Raw genomic sequence first — 16769 nt, 5'->3', positions numbered from 1 at the left:
TTAAGTGACATATTCTGTTCTACTTTTTGGCATGATACTGTGACCCATACCAAGTGAGAATGTATCTAATTTGCCCACATTAGATTCTGAATCCATGAAAAATGTAACAATTTATATCTTGATTTTAAGATTTAACTTTACTGTTTTATTTTTAAGAAGAATGCAGACTGAATGTTCATTTATTTCAAAGCAATACATTCTCCGTCAGATTCCTAATGATGGACATGACCATTTAGCAATTAACTGGCTGTCATTATAATTAGAAGGGAGCACATTTATCAAAGATTATGGGTTGAACATATTTACAGCAATAACTGAAAAGACTTTTTTTGTTTACAAACCAAACGGATTATTTAGAAGTTTTTCTTTTTTCCAGATGAATCGTTGTCTGACACACAACGCAATTGAACATTTTGCTAACATACTGAGGCTTAAATTCTGATTCAGAGCTGATCAAGTGTAGATGTGGTTCTTTAAACATCACCAGAGTGACCTAGTGTTGCAAGGTCAGATGGTCACTTCCCGTCCGTGGATTCCAACCCAGGCACTCATTCTGACGGAAGTCTAGATGTTGTGTTTGCTACGCTTGTGTGAACAGGAGGTGAACCTCCTAACGGCCTGATCTGTGCAGAGCAACACAGATTTGCTCACTTCAGTAAAATTAGAAAGATATTCACAGATTCGGCTTTTCCGGATCAATAACTCATCTGCGGATGATTTATTCTACAAAACAGACACCTCTCTATAACCACAGCAAGGCAGACAGTGAGCTACAACCGTAGTTTCCTAAAAATTAGTCTTCCACCGCGCTGGGAGAATTACATTGGACCTATGCAGAGCTCGCTCCTCTGCAAATGCTTAGGGACCATCTGCAAGTTGCAACCCCAGAAAAATAATCATAGAGAAATATTCAGCAGCGTAACCAAGAAGAGGTGGATTGTTATCAAATTTATTTCATGTGTATCTGCTCTCATGTATATCATACCACATTTATTTGATTTGAAAATAATAATTTTTTCAGGAATTGTCCAAAGCCTAAGCGGCAAATGGCACCTCTATTTTATTATTAGAATAAGTATAAAATGAGCAATGACTACACTATAGATCATTGTAGTGCCACCAAACTTGTAGAATACATAAATCACTTCATCTAGATCACACTACACCTCTTACTTTGGGAAAATGTGCTAAACTAATTTTTTCGAGATTCTTTCATTGTTATTATAAGCATATTATCACCAATAAGTACAGTATAGATCGTTGTAGTGCCACCAAACTCGTGGAACACATAGATAACCTCATCTAGTTTATACTACAACTCTTACTTTGGGAAGATAGGCCAAACTCTATTTTTGAATATTCTTTCTTTGTTATTATAATCATAATATGACCAATAAGTACAGTATAGATCATTGTAGTGCCACCAAACTCGAACACATAGATAACCTCATCTAGTTCTTACTACAACTCTTATTTTAGGGAAATGTGCTTAACTTTATTTTTTGACATTTTTTCATTGTTATTACAAGCATATGATTGTCAACAGGTACAGTATAGATCATTGTAGTGCCTCCAAACTCATCCTACACATAGATAACCTCATCTAGTTCATACTACAACTCTTACTTTGGGAAAATATGCTAAATTGTATTTTTGGATATTTTTTATTGTTGTTACAAGCATTTAATAGCCAATAGGTACAGTATATATCATGGTAGTGCCACCAAACTCACCCTACACAAAGATAACCTCATCTAGTTTATACTACAACTCTTACTTTGGGAAAATTTGCTAAATTGCATTTTTGGATATTTTTTTATTGTTATTACAAGCATATAATAGCCAATAAGTACACCATAGATCATTGTAGTGCTACCAAACTCATCATACACATATATAACCTCATTTAGTTCTTACTACAACTCTTATTTCAGGAAAATGTGCTAAACTCTATTTTTTCATATTTTTAAATTTTTTCATTGTTATTACAAGCATATAACAGCCAATAGGTACAGTATAGATCATTGAAGTGCCACCAAACTCACCCTACACATAGTTCATACTACAACTCTTACTTTAGGGAAATGTGCTTAAATTTTATTTTTATATTTTTTTCATTGTTATTACAAGTATATAATAGCCAATAAGTACACCATAGATCATTGTGGTGCCACCAAACTTGTAGGATACATAGATAACTTCATCTAGACCATACTACAATTCTTACTTTAGGAAAATGTGCTTAACTTTATTTTTTGACATTTTTTCATTGTTATTACAAGCATATAATCACCAATAAGTACACTATAGATAATTTTAGTGCCACCAAATTTAGGGCACACATATAAATTGAACATGTTGAATAAACATAACATTGGCTTTACTGATGCAGAAAGGCCTGTACCGATAACAACTATATTACAACCAAAGACTATTTAACTTCTCCTTTACTGTTTGCATTATGATTAAACAATGTAACATGAGAATACAGCTTGTTCCTGCAAACTTACACAAAATAAAATCTCACTGAATGGTAAAAATCACAATATTTAAGATTCCCATACAGCTCCACAAAAATTGCTATAAACCTGAATATTGCTTTTTATCTGGTTTCCGGCATGACAATGAGGGATACTTCCGTGGGAATTGCCTGCCATGAGGTCAACAGAGCTGCAAGGTCCACAAGGTCTGCAAGCTCCACATCACTACAACATGCTCAGTGACAGTCAGCAATAGTTACTCTGAAATTCTCTTGTTGGTGCACAACACACAGTACCAAGGGGTGTCTTTGTTTGGAATCTGTGCTGGTATCATTTCAGTGCATTCAGTGTGGAACCATCATCCACAAGTTTCACATTGTATCTACAGCATCGGGATAAACATGTGTGTCATTGTAAAACTTTGGACATAAAGAAATTTGTAGAGAATGAAATATGCCCATAATTTTTTCCTAACAGCAGTCTTACCTTTTTTTAACCTACCCATTGTCTTAAAAGCTTGTAACATAAGGAAAGTAAAATGCAAAGCTGAGGCCCTACAAGAATGCTGTATGATATCACTATAAAGTACTTTAATATTTTACTAAATATATATAACTAAAAATATCATCCAAATTTTACCTAATACAAGTGAAATGAAAACGAGCTTGTTGAAGTCTAAATCTAAAATGTCTAACATGGCCAACAGTTACATATGTAGCTAAAGAGAGGTTAAATTAATGTAGCATTGAATCAGGTCAAAAGCTTCAGCTTCCAATCAAAACTGAATTTAATCTGGCATGTAAACATTGCTCATTCATTACAATTATCAAAATGACAAGGAAAAGAAAATGGTTTGACTTACCGTGGCAATTCTGTTAATATTTCAACTTCCTCATAATCTCTTTTTTTCCGCTAAACTGTAAAAGATTATTGCTCTACTGACCTTAATTGATGGCTGATCATGATTGGCTGGGACATCATTACACATCATTACATCTAATTGGTCTGATTGTGTCTGGTGGTGTGGTTGCAAGGCAGTGGCCATGAGGCAGCCATGAGGTAAAAACTCAATACCAGCACATTTAATCAAATAAATGAAATAACTAACCAAAGCTCAAACATCTTTGAAATAAAGTAAAAACCAATGACAACACATGAAAATGTGATGTTTTAGACTCCATGTTGACTTTTAGTTAAAGGAGAAGTCCGGTCAACAAGGAAAAATCAGGGGATCATTAGCTATAACTAAAACTAATACGTTCGTGGGTATTTAATCAATTTATCTTTAATCAATAAGAAAATAAAAACATAAATTGTCGTCTGGATCACTGTGTATGGGGGCAGACATTACTGCCCATATATGGGCAGTAAGGGCCATCTGACATCACATCCTGTGATGTGGAAAAGCGGAAGCAGCGACAGCATTTCTCCCCGCATTCCATGTAAAGTCAATAGGAGCCGTTCTACACAGCTGCGATCATCAACAATTATTTCGGATTTCCAGAGGACTTCACCACTGACATTTACGAGAGCTATTGCTGAAGCAACAATGCCCACGTGCATGGCCATTGGATGTTCCAACACAACTGGTAAAAGTGGAAAAAAACATTGCTTATTTCAACTTTCTGATTCATGAGTAAGTTATTTTTAATTTAGAATTTGCGGGGATGGCACCTACCAGTGGGGCGGAGGGATATCACATGTGATGTGGTATCCCTTCGCCCCAGCATGTGCTGGAACGCTTTTATATTTTAATATTTATACAATAATGACCACCTGCCCTATTTACTAGGGGGCAAATATAACTCAAGTCAATTCAGCGCGATCTCTCCTCCGCTGCAGCGCCGGTAAAGCCTTGCTGCGGCGGAGCGCGTGCACACACACACACGCGCGCGCATATACATATATACTGTAGGACCCGAACGAGTTTGCACTGGAAATAGGCACGGCTGGATTCCGTCAAAAGTCCGGTTTCTGGGCCAATGTGGCGCAGCGGGTAGCGTGACCCATATACAGAGGCCTTAGTCCTCGACGCGGTCGACCCGGGTTCCAATCCGACCCGCGGTCCTTTGCCGAATGTCTCTCCCCCTCTTGTACCCCCCTTCCTGTCAGCCTACTTTTGGAAAAAGCGAGCCACTAGAGCCGCAAAAAATCCCAAAAAAAAAAAGTCCGGTTTCTGTCAAGAAACTCTTCTAAAAAATCCATATCGCTATCAGATGATGATAGCTCCACAGAACTCCCATCACTGTCACTAAGTACTTCATCACTCTCTGCTTCGTACAGAGCACCAGTCGTCGCCATGTTGGAAAATAGTGCGCCGTGACAAACAGAGCGTTGAAACTTGCTCAACAGCGGGTCTGCTGAGTGACGTCACAAAATGGGAGGTGACAGTACTATTCTTGAACAAGATGGATTACTCCACATAAACATGATTAAATGAAAATTATTCCTATTTAAAAAAAACGTATAATTTATTGCACAGTATGTAGTAGTTTTATATTTAAAGTACTTTCAGCAGTTTGATTTCTGATTTTGACCGGACTTCTCCTTTACTGTTATACCAGCAAAGAAAAGGGAAAAAATGGTGAAAATGGTTTCCAGGGCAAGAGTGTTGGCTTAGAGATCCCTGCAGTTCAAACTGAGTACTGCTAATAAAAACAATGGAGAAAGATTTGTACTATTTTTTTATGTATAATTATTCCTCAGAATTCAGAGTCAAAATTCACGAGCCAAGTGTTGCTGTGTAAATAAATCTGATAAGGTGTAGATGTGATTTTTGTCACCCTACAACTTATAAAAGTTAGTTTGTGGATGATGATAATATTTTATGCCCTTAATGTTACATGGAGAAAATTAGAAATATCTGTGGCCCATCTTCCCAAAGTAAGAGTTGTAGTATGAACTAGATGAGGTTATCTGTGTATCCTACAAGGTTGGTGGCACTAAAATGATCAATGGTGTACTTATTGGTGATTATATGCTTGTAATAACAATGAATAAATCTCCAAAAAAGAGTTTGGCCTATCTTCCAAAAGTAAGAGTTGTAGTATAAACTAAATGAGGTTATCTATTTGCAGGATGAGTTTGGTGGCACTACAATGATCTATACTGTACCTATTGGCTATTATATGCTTGTAATAACAATGAAAAAATGTCAGAAAATAAAGTGAAGCACATTTTCCTAAAGTAAGAGTTGTAGTATGAACTAGATGAGGTTATCTATGTATACTACACGTTTGGTGGCACTACAACGATCTATAGTTTACTTATTGGCTATTATATGCTTACAATAACGATTAAAAAAATCTCCAAAAATAAAGTTAGGCACATTTTCCCAAAGTAATAGTTGTAGCAGTGGCGGCTGGTGCTAAAAAAACTGAGGGGGGCGCACACAAACAAACACATGAAAAACAAACAAAACAAATCTTAAAAAAATAGCACTATTTGAACATGAATTTTGCCCTCCTTTCCTTCTGCCCAGCAAATTTCTCAATTATATTCTTGTTAAAGTCCGTCATCTCTGTGACTAGTCTTTTCTCCATTGACAACATGGCCAATGCATTCATCCGGTCCTGAGTCATTGAGTTTCTCAGAAAAGTCTTGATTCTTTTCAGAGTTGAAAAGCACCTTTCAGCTTCTGCTGTGGTCATGGGTGTGGTGATGAGGATCTTCAAGAGCGTGACAGTTTCTGAAAAGACTTCTTCTAGACTGTTTTCCTGATTTTAATAACATTTGCTGCCATTTTTTAAGGCTGTGTTATGAAATGTGTTACAGCATTTTTGTGGGACAAGATTATACAAAATTCAGTAACCAAATGTTTTATTCCCCATTACCCATAAACTTCAGTACAACTTAAATAATAAAATATCTTGCAGACAAACATTATATCAACCTTATATTATACCTACACAGCATAGACACAACTAAAGGTATTTCTAACTACAACGCACATCTTCCTAATATATTAAATAACATTACTGTAAACCAGTGTAACAGTGATTTTCCACAACAACTCACCTCTGCAGCAATCCTTTCATGGTCTTCTACACTGAGTATCCGACGCTTCTTCACTGGCTGACTACTACCTACACTGCTTTGTCCAACAATGGAGTGGAGAGATCACTTGCCTGCTGCTGAATTTGTAAATTGGGACTATCCGGTCCAAGCTCCTTTATCCTGTTTTTTTTCTTCAAGTGAACGCTTTGTAAAAGCATTTTTTTGTAAAGACAAAACAGAATTTTCTCTCATTTTGAAACTACTCCACTTTGCAAACGTAAACCTGAATCAACCTAACGAACTGCAGCTGCGCTAATGAGTCGAATCGGGGATTGTCCAATCACACAATGTTTTAAAAAAAATTAGCTAGTACTGACACTCTACCAGTAATGACACAACAGAATGGGTGTGTCCGGGACGCAGAGCGCTGCACCCTGTGGAAAACCTTAAATAACCAATTAAAAGTCAGCCTCAGATCACGTGCTTGCCCAAGTTGATGCGCCTACATTCACTCTGATGAGAACGGCGCCCTGCACATAGGATAGGAAGTGTGCACAATGTGAGCAATTAAATAGAATTATGTATTTACTATTTTATTGTCTATTGGACACACAGTATGAATAAATACATTTCTAAGTACTTTGCAGTTCAGAAATCATTTATTATCTAAACAATTTTAAGGGGGCGGCGCCCGACCGCCCCCTACTGGCCAGCCGCCACTGAGTTGTAGTATGATCCAGATGAAGTATAACTGTATCCTACAAGTTTGGAGGCACTAAAATGATTTATAGTGTAGTCACTGCTCATATACTTATTCTAATAATAAAATAGAGGTGCCATTTGCCATTCAGGCTTTGGGAAATTCCTCAAAAAATTTATTATTTTCAAATCAAATAAATGTGGTGTGATATACATGAGATCAGATACATATGAAATTAATTTGATAATAATCCACCACTCCTTGGTGACACTTTTGAATATTTCTCTATGATTATTTTTCTGGTGTAGCAACTTGCAGACGGTCCCCCCTAAGCATTTGCGGAGGAGCGAGCTCTGCATAGGGTCCAATGTAATTCTCCCAGCGCGGTGGGAGACTCGAATTGGGGGAACTACGGTTGTAGCTCACTGTCTGCCTTGCTGTGGTGTCGGAGAGGTGTCTGTTGAGCTATTGATCCGGAAAAGCCGGATCTGTGAATATCTTTCTAACTATACTGAAGTGATGTGCTGGTGCTGTGCAGACAGGGTTTTGTTTCACTCTGAACAACTTCCCAGACACAGCTAGGAACCCGCCTTTCCCCTGAACTGGTTTGGTCAACTCTGCAGTCTAAACGGACAGGGTAGTGGGCAGTACCTCGGCGGTGGAACGGAACCTGACGTCACTTAAAGGGCTATTTCCCTGTTTTCCAGAAATAGTCACGCTTAAAAGCAGCCATGGGAAGAAAAAAACATCTAGAATATGTATTTATTCAGAACGCGTATAGGTAGAGTTAATCAGTCTTTACTGACAAACCATGCGTAAACTATGAGCTTACAAAAACGCATGGTTGATGTTTTTAGCAAATGCAACCATGTAATGGCTAAATCTGACAAATTCTTCAGAATTAGAATAGAGTGTTTTAGAGTTTTGGAGGGGAAGCTGTTCTTTCAGAGAACATTTCGGGTTAGAATGTGAATTTAGCCCAGCAATCACAGGGTACTCTAAAGGTAAAAGTTTGTTATAAAGTTAGTAGAATTACAAACTGAATAACGGCTTGACAATTCTAAGACTATCTGTGCTGGAGAATGATTCAATTCGAGTTTGACTTAGTTTAGTTATTACATTATCTAGTCTTATCCCATCTAAGATGATTTACTGAAAACAGAAAATCCCGGTTGATATCGCCCCCTTTATAAAATCCCTAAATTTGATCTGCGTGATACAGTCTAATCCAGTTTAGGGCCAATCCAGTTAGACGTTGAAATGATCAAAGGTTCATTTTAAACACAGTAACTCCGCAGCGCCGAATCAGATACTGGGAATCCGAGGCCAACCTCAGCACTCGGACTTCAATCCAAAAAGATTAACAGTCCAACTGAGCGCAACCTCACGAAGGCCCGCAGCGACGTGAAACTAGACCAACACAGAAGGAGCTTTGGTTTGCTGTCCTGGAGACTAAGAAGGAAACATCTTATAGCTATCACCGAACCAGCCAAGCAGTCCGAACCGCCGCACAGTGGCGGCCCAACTTCTCTAAGCAACCTCACAAACGTGTCTGTGGGTCCGTTGGATGGAGTCTGGAAAGTTTCAGACCGAAGTCAGGGACAGACTTACCCTGAGCTCGCAGCAGCTGGCTGTAAAAGTTGACGGCGAGGAGAAAGCTTGTTATCGGGAAACACACACGCATCTTATTGAAATCCCAAAGTGCATTGTGAAGAAGAAGAAGTCAGGAAAATGTGCGACGCTGTGACATGCCACTAAATGGATCCCCGTTAACCCTCTCTCTCTCTCTTTATTTCCACTACCCCCAGAGCAAAGAGAGCATGCGCAAGCACGGAGCAGCGGCTTGCTTCTAAAGCAGATGTTCGGATTAGGAAAACTATATCCAAATACTGAAATGAAGAAAAACAGTGCGTTAAGACATAGCCTACATATCCAGAGAACAATATTGAATAAAGCGGATAGTAAATTAGGAGTAATTGTGCTTTGGTTCCATTTTCATCCGTAGAAGTTACAGTTAACCCCTAATAAGACAAACACTGAGACGACCAAATCATGTTAATTTGACGCTCGTCCATCACATTTTCATACACCAACTTGTTTTACTCGGGTTCTCTGCTTCTTTCATGTGGTATCAATTGCTCTTTAATGAGAGACACAAGATGCCCCGCACTTCTTCACGTCTAGCAGGGCCGGCCCGAGGCATAAGCGAACTAAGCAGCCGCTTGCGCCAGGGGCCCCCCCAATTTTTTATTTTTATTTTTTATTTTTTTACAATTCAATAACTTCAACAAGTGATATAAATGAATGAAGGATGATGAAAGAATTTATGTGATTATAGGATATTGACCAAAGGATTGAGCCTGTTATAAGTAATATAATACATCCTGACCACACAGGATTCGTTGCTGGTAAACAACTTCCCAGTAATCCCCATCGCCTTTTTAATGTGATATACACTGCTGAAGATAGCATTGATCAAGATATTGTAATATCCCTAGATGCCCACAAAGCGTTTGATAGAATAGAATAAATTAATAGAATTAATTTGTTTTTGTTTTTTTTTTTCTTTCTTTATTGTGATTCCTGCAGGGAGAATTTCAAATTATATGGACACTACAATGGGAGAGTAAAGGAAGAACAAGAAGAGAAAAAAAAGAAAGAGAAGAGGTGAAAGAAAGAAGAGATAAAAGGGAGAGAATGATAAAACGTTCTCCGTCTGCTCCATCACCTGGAAAGAGAGATGCAAAAAGAACAGCACAACCAACAGACATAAAGCAACAGATACAATCGAGTAACACCTAGATGCCCTTGCTAAATCATATGTACTATTATTTAGGCTGACATGTGTAAAGTGATACCTGAAAAAAGAAAGTGAAAGAACATAAATAAATAAATTACAGGCTTTCTGTATATAAGTGAACACTTAATACCTGGAACCCTGCACCTGTGGGAGTTTGTGAGAGTGCACTAGTTTAGGTGAAAATTATCCAGAAGGAAATAGCTCGATAGTGGTTGTGGAGAACCAAAGGCCCGCCTTTCCCAAGCACAAAGGCAGGGGTCAGGGGACCCAAAACCCCGCACTCCCAAAGGGGCCCCCAAAGCAGGGCGCCCAGGAGGGGCCGACACAGGTTATCTGTCCCCCCTGCTCTTTATGTGGGAATTCAGCCTCTTCCAATAATGTTGAGGAATGCTGCTGGGGGGAATACGCAGGGGGATGAAAAATCATAAACTTTTGCTGTACGCTGACGACCTTCTCCTTTTTCTGTCAAATTCTGCCACAAGTGTTTCAGTGGTTCTTCTTATTATTGAAAACTTTGGGAGCGTTTCGGGTTATAAAATTAATCTAGAAAAAAGTGTTTTTCCCAATTAATGAACAGTCGAGGAGACTATCATTCCAGGCCTATCCTTTTACAACCATGAAAGACAAATTCACATATTTAGGTGTTACGGTAACAAGCAAATATAAAGATTTATTTAAGCATAATTTTAAAGTAATAGCGAATAAGGTGAAATCAGATATGAAAAGGTGGTCATCTCTCCCAATATCATTGGCATGTAAGATAAACTCTCAAAATGATCGTAATGCCAAAGTTCCTGTTCTTATTTCAGACGATACCAATTTTTATTCTTACATCTTTTTTTTAAATTAAATAAATATACATCTGCTTTTATATGAAAAACAGTCCCCGGGATAAGAAGAGAGTTTCTAGAGAGATAGAGAGAGGAGGGGGGCCTAGCTCTACCAAATTATCGGCATTTAATCCGGGGCAGCTAATCTACATAAATTGCTATTTTGGGTCTTGCAGTTAGATGATGAGGAAACCCCAGTATGGCTACATATGGAAAGATATGCATCTAGCCCAATATCCCTGCATTCCCTGATTTGTACCCCTCTGCCCCTAAGCAAGCACCTATACACAAATAACCCTGTTGTATGAAACTATATCAAAATCTGGGTCCAATTCATAACTCATTTTAAAAACAGAAATGCATCCTGTCTGCTCCCGTTTATGGCAATCACCTGTTCTTGCCAGCTCTGGGGGGAACAGTATTTAAAGGTATGACATAGAGCTGGGGCTGAATCTGTTAAAAATCTGGTTAAAGATGGTGTATTTATGTCTGCTGCTGAGCTGGAAAATAAATATGGAATGCCCTTAAAAACTAACTATTTCAGATATTTTCAGATCCGAGACTTTGTGAAAAAGACATTCGCCTCATCTCTTGAATCACTGCAGAGTGGGTGGATAGATGGGCTATAGGATATGAATCTGACTACTAAGGGGTCGGTTTATATGCTCCATGTAAATATCCAGAGGCTTCCCCATCCCTCGACCACATAAAAAGGAAATGGGAGGAAGAATTAGAGCTGGACATATCCAAAAATGAATGGATGTGGGCAGTAGAACACATGCATTTTTCATCTGTATATGTTTGACATGGATTAACACAGTTTAAAGGGGTACAGAGACTTCGTTTCACAAGGGACAAATTGGCAAGAATTTACCAGGGAGCTGATCCGACTTGCCCTAGATGTAAACAGGTGCCAGCCAACACAACTCATATGTTCTGGTCTCTCCCCAGGCTCAAAGAATTCTGGATCAAAATCTTCAAAACCTTTTCATCCATTTACAAGAAAAATGTTGAACCCGTTCGTCTGGTAGCCATTTGTGGTGTGGCACCGGGCGAAACAGAATTAACGACTGTCAAAGGAAAGCAATGGCATTTTCTTTATTGTTAGCCAGGAGATTGATTTTATTTAATTGGATAAAGGCAGCACCGCCAACTCACAAAAGATGGGTAGAGGAGGTGATGGCACACCTAAAGTTGGAACATCTTAGATTTACTTTACAGGGCAACACTAAGAGATATTTCCAAGTCTGGCAACCTTTTATTTCCTATTTTGAATCTGAATTTTCATCTGCTTCTGCATAACTAGCAGCTTCGCCACCCCCATTTTTTCCCTCAGGTTTGAATGGCAATAACAACCACAATGATAATTATATGTATCGAGTTTTAACCCAAGAGTGTCTGGAACACGGGTGGTGTGTATGGTAGTAGGATCTGTCTTGTCGTTAGTGTCATAATTTGTCTTAGGATGAACCCGGACACAGCACGCACCTAGTTCCTAAAGTGAGTTTACTGAACAGGATGGAAGATGATGACGAGAGGAACCAGAGTCTTTTAACTGATAGAGATGAAGGGTGCAGAAGCTGGCCAACAGGAGGAGTGTGGGGTGACTGACCAGGAAGGAACTCTGGAGCTGAGGACTTGAGACCGTGGAACAGCTGCGGAACTTGAGACTGTTGAACAGCTGCAGAACTTGAGACCGTGGAACAGCACAGGAACGTGAGACCATGGAACAGCACAGGAACTTGAGACCGTGGAACAGTTCAGGAACTTGAGACCGTGGAACAGCACAGGAACTTAAGAGCTGAACGGAACCCAGGAGTCGTGAACAGGAGTGGAAAAAACTGCGTTGGAACAGAAACATGTATTGGGTTGAGGCTGGCTGGAATAAAGCTGAAGTGAAGTCTTCTGGCGGACCAAAACAGGAAAACTGAGCTGACACAGGGTTCTGGCAGAAACTGAGCAGGAGAAGAACACTATGGACCGGCGAGCAAGAACAGACTGAGGTGAGTATAAATAGGGGTGGAAACAGGTGGGAACAGTTGGAGGTTGATTGCAGCCTGACAGGTGGAATCAATCGTTCTGCGCAGGGAAGGGAGAGAGGCAGAGAGGCTCAGACTGCAGCCTACAAGCTGCATCCTGACAGTTAGTTTGTCTGTTTTTTTTTTAGCTGTTTTTGTGATGTAAATTTTGAGTCCTACTCTTTTGTTCTATATGTTTTGAATGGGATGTCTTTTGTTTCAATATGAAAAATCATATAAAAACAATTTGATTATTATTATAATATTTGCGATAACATTATAGTGTGACCTTTGTATCAATCATCTTCTAGCATAGGTGATTCTGCGTGGTGGGAGGGGGGGCCCCAAATCAAATTCTGCTTAGGGCCCCCAAGAGGCTCGGGCCGGCACTGACGTCTAGGATGTATTGATAAAGTACAAAGCAATTCACACGGCCTTAGTAGTGCGAGATTTATTATAGGCACAGCTTGAACATCATGGTTATGTAGCTATCTACTTTAAATCAAATGCTGTCTGATGCAGATGCTTATTATTGTCCAACACTGCAGGTTGATTTCTTTAACAATCAAATTTGTAACAACTGAAAAAAGTCTGGCAATGTCACCTCAGTGTCTAAAAAACAAATTAGAATTTCAAGTACACAAATTTATAAACAAACTTTAAAAATAGAATAATTCAAAGACCAGAGACTTGACTCTGTCATGATTTGTCTTGGATTTACCAGACGGAGGTTGCAGGGTACAGGAACTGGCAGACGGGAACAGACAGGAACAGGACCAGGACACAAGCAGGAACAGGACAGGCATGATGTTCAGAGGACTGGAGACGAACCGGTAACCATGGACAAACTGAGGTGAGTTTATATGGTGGAGTGAGCATGTGGAATGAGTCCATGGTGATTGCAGCCTGACAGGTGTTCCTAATCAGGACTGCACTGGAGACGGAGCGAGAAATGTTCAGTATGCAGCCTTCAGGCTGCATCATGACAGACTCAGACTTAATTTTGTTCAAAGACTTAAGTGAATGTCATAATTCTCTTTTTCCTTCTTTAATGTAACATGCTTCTTGGGGCCATGTCATTGAAGATTCTAATTAGCTCACTATACTTGTTCTGAATTTATTTTTCTATGGCAAGCAAGAAAAGGGCAGAGAGTCGGTATGCTCCACTCTAAACTCTTACCTTGTTCATGATCATTTTCAGGTTTTAAAATGATCTCTTCACATAAGCTGGCAATGTTGCATAGAGTTGCATCATCTTCACAAAGGTGGAAAAGATGAGCTGGCCTCTGTTTTCCCTCAGTATGGCAAAGATTTCTTTGAGGCCTTTTAAAGGAGAGCTGGTCCTCTGCTCCATAGAAATCCCAGAGGATGTGGACAGCTTTATTTGCTTGTGTCTGGATTGCCTACCCAGCTAGAATGTCCTGTAAGTGGTGAAAGGACTGAATGATTGTGTCAGTGGAACATCCGGGTTGCTCCTTTGAATCTCCTGTTATGCTCCTCAGTCATACTATCCAGAAAGGTATAGTACACACTCAGACTCAAATAGAGCACCTACTTGTTACACTGTTGCGCTGTGCTGAAAACGCATTGGCACCTTCCGTTTCCTTTTCTGACAAGGCACTATGGTAGGTACTGCAATGTTGAGGCTCTGCCTCTCTGCTACATATCCATATATCCATGGTCACATATATTTTTTAACAGTGTACAATGTGTGGTCTGCATTTAAAAGAGTATATTAACAGTGCCTCACATTATAATTTTGCCCAGTAAGACCCCCTCACCCAACCCCCCCTTTTTTATTGCAAATGCAAAAGACAAATTACATCTAACATTTAATTTAAATACATACACCAGGCAAGATAAGCTAGTTAACATTACAATTTATGCACTGCTAAAACTAACTTTAATCGAGTTCTGTTTAGTAAAAGTGGGGCATGTAGATTATGTTGTACTACTCCATTTCTATAACTTGTGGTTTATCCACAATCATTACTTGTCAATGAAAAAACAGAAGCTTACTTAATTGGTAGGTTGAAATAATCAGCAAAGTAACCTCTCCTTTTCTTTCTGCCTGTCTTTTCTTGTGACCAGTTTTATGGTAGGAAAAGCAGCAAACGTTGTTGGCAATGCAATTGGCAGATCAATATGTAACTATGTTTGAAACTGTCACCAGTTTGTTTTTAAACTTTTTATGGGGCATTGTATGACAGGAGTTCATGTCCCGGCTCATTGTAAAATTGGAGACAGCTCGAGCAAGAACAGCTCTTGAGACTGATTTTCTCGAATTTACGTGTCGTCAGGAGCTGAACCTCTGGGAAGCACTTTCTAGACCTGCGAATATCCCAGCAGATGTCATACAGGCCTTACAATGTTTTATGGGAGCTGTAATTGAACGTAATGAACATATACACGGACTGGCAAGTTGCAGTACTGTGGATACCGTAGCTGGAGAAATTGGTCGTCCTAACATTGAGGAAGAAAGACTAAAAGAACATTTGGACATAAACTTGTCTGACTGCATTTCAAAATTACTCTGTGTTTCCTCAATAACCATTTAAAGAAGGATGAATGAGTTTGGTCTGTCTGTCTGTCAGACATAGGTACAGCCCAATTTGTGTGTTTGGAAGCAACTGATTTTGCTGCCTTCGAAATAACTACTGACAGACATGGCATACCCTGAAAGCAAGTAATTAATACTACTAATTGTTGTGTTGTGCTATTACACACTGTTTTAAGTTATTTATTGTTTAATCAATAACTCTCAGTCTGTTAGGTATTGTCCAGTGAATATCAGCCCAAACAGCTGATATTAGGACAATAGTTGAAAGGAATGATTCGAGCACTGGCATTCTTTTAACAGCAAACTCTGCATAGAATAAAGGAGTGGCAATTTCTCTTCAAGTTCAAGAATTTCTTAACAGAAATAAAATTAACATCCAGAGAACATCACTATAGAATGCTATATTTCAGTTAACAAATCCTCTCTACTATGCTAGTGAAACTTAATTAAACTACTAAGCAAAACAAAGACAAAAAGAAGCTAAGGAACTATTTACACACAAAGAAACAAAGGTTCACTGCAGATTTAAGTTAGAGAACCAAAGCTCATCTTAAAGAATGTGGAATGAAGTTAAATTAGCTTAACTAATTTAGAACATTTGGTATGTGTTTCAACCCATTCACAATGCAAACCCTGAGTTAAACAAAAAAGTATTTGATAAAATAAAATTTAAAAGAATGATTTGCTCAGTAAAATTTGTAACTTTAGGACGCTTGATTGATACCATCAATGTATAAAACCCTTATGGAAACAAAGTTTGTTATAACCGTAAAAACACATTCGACCTACATCAGTAACACTTGGTTTCAAAATGCTGACGGGAGCTATGCCTGTTAGCGCAGTCAAACTTTAAAAACACAGGGAAAATACATCAAGTAAACCATTCTAAATAAACCATTTAACTTCCCCTGTTCAACTCTGCTAAATCTGTCTGTGCCTCCGTGTCAGTTCGGTTCACTTTGGGCATCCAGTTGGAAGCAATTGAAGCAGGGAGGGAGGAATGCTGGTCGGGTGAAGGCTGGTTGTCTGACCAGCTATGCAGCTAGCCAAAACGTGGCTGTGAGGAGGCAGCTCCAGGGTCCTTCATGCAGATCTCAGTCCTGTGAAGGGGGATCCCAGGATGTGGTCTCTGCACTCCTACTGGATATTGGCTCAGCTCCCAGGTCAGCCTTCTCCTGCACAGCTTAGACAGACCACCACCGATTTGATTATGATGTTAGTTTCACAGGAAGCAGACTTTACTCAGCTTGGTCGACTCTGCAGATGCTTGTGAGTCTTTGAGCCCCATGCGGCACGCATCGGTGGCTGGTCTCCCCAGCATTGACACTCTCCTCGAGGGTCCACAGGCAAGGAGGAAGATAAGTCTGGTGTAGCTTGGTTCATAG

The 16769-nt window shown here is 39.3% G+C and overlaps 1 protein-coding gene across 2 annotated transcripts in view; it reads right to left on the bottom strand.

Moving 5' to 3' along the window:
- reck (reversion-inducing-cysteine-rich protein with kazal motifs) overlaps positions 1-9112 on the bottom strand; it is a 187806-nt gene extending 178694 nt beyond the window's left edge. Inside the window, exon 1 of one of the 2 annotated variants that reach the window (XM_036125404.1) lies at positions 8788-9112. In XM_036125404.1, coding sequence (XP_035981297.1) covers positions 8788-8860 — 73 coding nt within the window. In that variant the 5' untranslated portion in view covers positions 8861-9112. The remainder of the gene's footprint in view (positions 1-8787) is intronic. The other variant, XM_036125403.1, reaches the window with a different exon arrangement.
- Positions 9113-16769: the final 7657 nt, after the last annotated feature.

The sequence above is a fragment of the Fundulus heteroclitus genome, chromosome 21 (assembly GCF_011125445.2).
Source record: "Fundulus heteroclitus isolate FHET01 chromosome 21, MU-UCD_Fhet_4.1, whole genome shotgun sequence".
NCBI classification, from domain to species: Eukaryota; Metazoa; Chordata; class Actinopteri; order Cyprinodontiformes; family Fundulidae; genus Fundulus; species Fundulus heteroclitus.
This window is presented reverse-complemented; position numbering and strand designations above follow the sequence as displayed.